This window comes from Vombatus ursinus, unplaced genomic scaffold (assembly GCF_900497805.2).
Source record: "Vombatus ursinus unplaced genomic scaffold, bare-nosed wombat genome assembly UNPS02010980.1, whole genome shotgun sequence".
Classification (NCBI taxonomy): Eukaryota; Metazoa; Chordata; class Mammalia; order Diprotodontia; family Vombatidae; genus Vombatus; species Vombatus ursinus.
The window spans coordinates 3,996,691-4,000,878 of record NW_020950758.1 but is presented as its reverse complement, the minus strand read 5'-3'; the positions used below and the strand labels follow the sequence as shown (position 1 = coordinate 4,000,878).

At 47.2% G+C, this 4,188-nt stretch overlaps 1 protein-coding gene across 2 annotated transcripts in view; it reads left to right on the top strand.

Annotated features, from left to right (window-relative positions):
• NBAS (neuroblastoma amplified sequence) overlaps positions 1-4,188 on the top strand; it is a 267,157-nt gene that overhangs the window by 211,809 nt on the left and 51,160 nt on the right. For both annotated transcript variants that reach the window (XM_027855628.1, XM_027855629.1), the window contains one exon: positions 2,815-3,010. In XM_027855628.1, the coding sequence (XP_027711429.1) occupies positions 2,815-3,010 (196 nt within the window). The remainder of the gene's footprint in view (positions 1-2,814; positions 3,011-4,188) is intronic.

Below are 4,188 nucleotides of genomic sequence, written 5' to 3'. Positions count from 1 at the left end.
CACACACATACACACTCAGCACCCTCTACAATACGGTTCCAGGACCTAATGTGTGTCGATACGTGTATGTCAGTAGAACAACATGTGCGTGCACCCATGCACATATATGTTTTACTTCATTTAAAACAAACTACAGAGGCTAATCAATTATATGAAAGGTCCTGGAGGAGCCTAGGTCTCCCACAAACACTCCAGCAAAGTTCTAACAATGCACCAGAAGGAAGAATGATGAAAAATACCCAGAGAAAGATACCATAAGCTCTTCCATCCCGCCAGGACTGCCCAAGATAGTGCCAGAAGCCTGTGGCCTTCTGATCATAGCCAAGCCAGTGTCCTGATCGGGGGCCTAAAGCCAGCAGGATCTCAGCCTTGGACTGTTAGAACAGGGGTCACAGAACCAGTCCTCTGGAGCTCACAGCATTGGAAGCACGTACTTGTCTGGGGCCTTTGAAGGCGCAGGGCGCCGTGCCTGGTAGCCCTCATTAGAATCACTGCAGAGGTTGAGGCCACTGCAGTGTCAAGCAAGCAAGCTTCAGCTATGCCACAGGACCAGGGCCAATGAACTTCTGGGAACCTAGCCCCAGGGCACACTCCAGGGGGCCTGAAGCCATCGCTCAGACCAGGGCCCTCCTGAAAAACGGGAGCAGCAGCGGGCACCTAGTGTGAGCTCTGCTTCCAGGCCTTTCGGCACATGGAGCCACCTCCTAGCTGAGGCTTGTGTAAGAGAAGGACTAGGGTCGAAACCCACGTTAAGACTCCCCAGAGGAGAGGATTCTGGCCCAGGGCAGGGCCTCGTCCTCAGCCCCAGCACCGCTGGAGCAGTGGTGTCCAGGTGGAGCCTGGTCAGGCAGGACCTGCTCCCTGCTACAGGAGCGTGAGAGGGGCTAGGCTTAGCAGAGTGCCCGTCCGTAGTGAAAGAGAGGCATGAGATCGGAGTGAGCCAGAGAAAATGAGGATGAGGAAGAGAAGCCCATGTGATAAAGCTAAGGAGATCCTCAGGGCAAAGAAGGGCTTGGCCACACGGACTTTAAGACTGGCTAGGAGAAATGAAGCAAGAGACAGAAAGTAAGAGTTTATGTGAAATTCGAGCTTTCAAGGAAAAAATTGGACAGAGAATAAGTAGCTTAGAACAGAAGGTAGAAGTCCTTACCTAAATAGTGGGCTCCTGAAAAGTAGAAAAGGATCATGCAATTTGCAAGACTATGATGAAACAACTTTGAAGTAGAGAAAATCTTGGTATGCTCTGCTCCAAAGGGCAAAAGAGAAAAGCTTATAACCAAGAATAATTTACCCTGCAAAACTGAGTATAAACCTGCGGGGTGCTAAGGGGGTAGGTGTCAGCCTTTAATAAAATAGAGGATTACCAAGTATTCTTGAAGAAAAGATCAGAGCTGAATAGAAACTTGGAAACACAAACACAGGAGTCAAGAGAAACACAGAAAGATAATCAAATCTGAGAATCTGTAAGGATCTAAATGATGATAATATGTTTAAAGCAACAGATTTTAAAAATCTAACGTTATGGCCAAGTTGGATTTAAAACAAGAAGGCAGGATCAGTTCAATATTAAGAATTCTATAAACATAATAGTACTTGATATTAAAAGCAAAAATAATAAAACTCATATGATTATGTCAGTAGATACATAATACAAGCTTTGGACAAAATTTAACACATATTTCCATGAAAAACACTAGAAAGCAAAGGAACAAATAGATCTTTCCTTAATATAGTAACTAGTGTCTGTCTAAAACTAAGAGTTAACACTGTGTCTAATGGATTAAAAACACCAGAAGCTTTTTCATTATGGTCAGGGATACAGCCAGCATGCCCATTGTTACCACTATAATCTGTTATAATTCTAGAAATATTAGCTGTAGCAGAAAGTTAAGAAAAAGAAATTGAGGAAGAGGCAAAGAAGAGACAAATTGCTTTTTGCAGATGATATGATTGTTTCCTTAGAGATTTCAAGTGATTCAATTAAAATTAATAGAAACTACTACTAACTTCAGTAAAGTAGCAGGAAATAAGCACACATAAATTATTAGTTTTTTGGTATACTACCAACAAAGCTCAGCAGAAAAAAGATAGAAGACACTCCGTTCAAAATGACTATAAAGCATATAAATGATATGGCAGTCTGCTTTCCAGGACACGTAATCATATGAATAAATTGTAAAACTTTATAGAAATAAAGGATTACCTAAACAGGGAGGGGCTTAATTCACATGGTTGTACTGAATTAATAGAATATAGATTTGGTGCCATTCCAATAAAATGATTATTTTACTAGCTGTGTGGCCCTGGGCAAGTCACTTAACCCTATTTGCCTCAGTTTCCTCATCTGTAAAATGAGCAGGAGAAAGAAATGGTACACCAACCTAGTATCTTTGCCCAGAAAACCCCGAAAGGAATCACAGAGAGTCAGACATGACTGAAACACTTGAACACCAACAACTTCCCATCACTTTCTCCAGTGTACCACCTAGCTGCCTCTCGCTACAGTGAGAAGAGCTCTGGATTTGCCATCAGGAGTCCTGGGTTCAAATCCTCATTCTGCTGACTCTTTGTGGCCTCCCTGGCCAACTCCTGGGCTCCCTCCAGCCCCGGGTCTTTGGCCGGCGGCTCGAGGAATCTCTGCTTTTACCAGAAGATCCAGGAGCATCAAAGGGCGAGCTCTGGTGCCACAGAAGGCTGCCACGAGGCAGGCTTCCAGACACAGTGGGACCACACATCCTGATTGGGCATGACTAATTGTAAACTTCCTTGTGCATTTAGACCTGCAAATAAACGATTGTGACTCTTACCGTGCAGGGAAAGGCTCCTTTCATCCGATGACTTGCTGGAGTGGTTCCGGCCCTTCTGTGCGGATGACGCCTTGCCCATCAAGCCGCGGGTCCGGGTCTTGCAGAGCGTGGAGCGCTCCTTCCATCTCACGGATGAGGATAGGAAGCTGCTGGTGTTCTTCCGGACAGAAGCCATTCTCAAGGCCATGTGGCCGCAGACACAGGTGAGCAACTTCCCCAGGCCTTTCCCTGGCTCCCTCGTCTCCTTCAGCACCCTCTGACTGCCTATCTTCCCTTGATAGCCTCGCGTCGCCCTGAATGGGCATCCCCGGTAACGGTGGGTGGAGTGGGATCAGGCTTTGCCAGACTGACCTTGGGGTGCGTAGGGGCTTCAGAACCTCACCTCCTACTTCCCAGGAGCTCGCCAGGTGCTCAGGACCCAGTAGGTGCTTAATGGATGCTTATTTTTGAAGAGAGCATCACGAATGCAGTGATGACAAGTAAATGGAGTCACATGTGCAGTAGTTTCATCTTAGCTCAGCAGATGGGGGTGGGGGTGGGGTGCCCTGCACTCTCCCATTTTGAGGCAGGACGCTAGAGCCTCTGGCCACAGAGGCCACTTGTGATTATGCCACAGGTGGCTCTGTGGATTCGCTACAAGCCTACCGCCCTGCGTTGAGCTTTGACTTTGGAGGGCATCCCATTTCAATGGGCACATCTTCAAAGTAACATGTCCACCTTGGGAAAGGCTGAGAGCTGGACCTGGAGTCAAGAAGACCAGAGTTCAAATCTAGCCTCAGACACTTACTAGCTGGGTGACCCTGGACAAGTCACTTAATGGTTTCTACCTCAGTTTCCTTATCTGTAAAATGGTATAATAGTAACACTCTCAGAGTTGCAAAAACAAAGGAGGTATTAGTAAAGTACTTTGCAAATCTTAAAGTGCCATATAAAGGCTATCATCCTCATCCCCAGCTTACCCTCGTCATCCCTTGTTCCCTATGCCAGATGAGAAAGGAATCCATCACCTTCTGACACCCAGGACTAGCCTGAAGCCAGGCTCTCTAGCAACTTGGTGCCTCACTCTCCTCCCTGGGATGGGGGGTGGCGAGCATCAAGGCCCCCCCCCCCCCCATCATCTCACCAGAGCCACCAAGAGTGTCAGTGAAAAGTGGGTGATTAGCATAATCTTCTGGAGAGGTGACTAACATATGTTTAACTCTCTTTTCTTTCTTTCCCTCCCTTCCTTCCTTCCTCCTTCTCTCCGTTCCTTCCTTCCTCCCTCCCTCCCTCCGTTCCTTCCTTCCTCCCTCCCTCCCTCCGTTCCTTCCTTCCTCCCTCCCTCCCTTCCTTCCTTCCTTCCTCCCTCCCTCCCTTCCTTCCTTCCTCCCTCCCTCCCTCC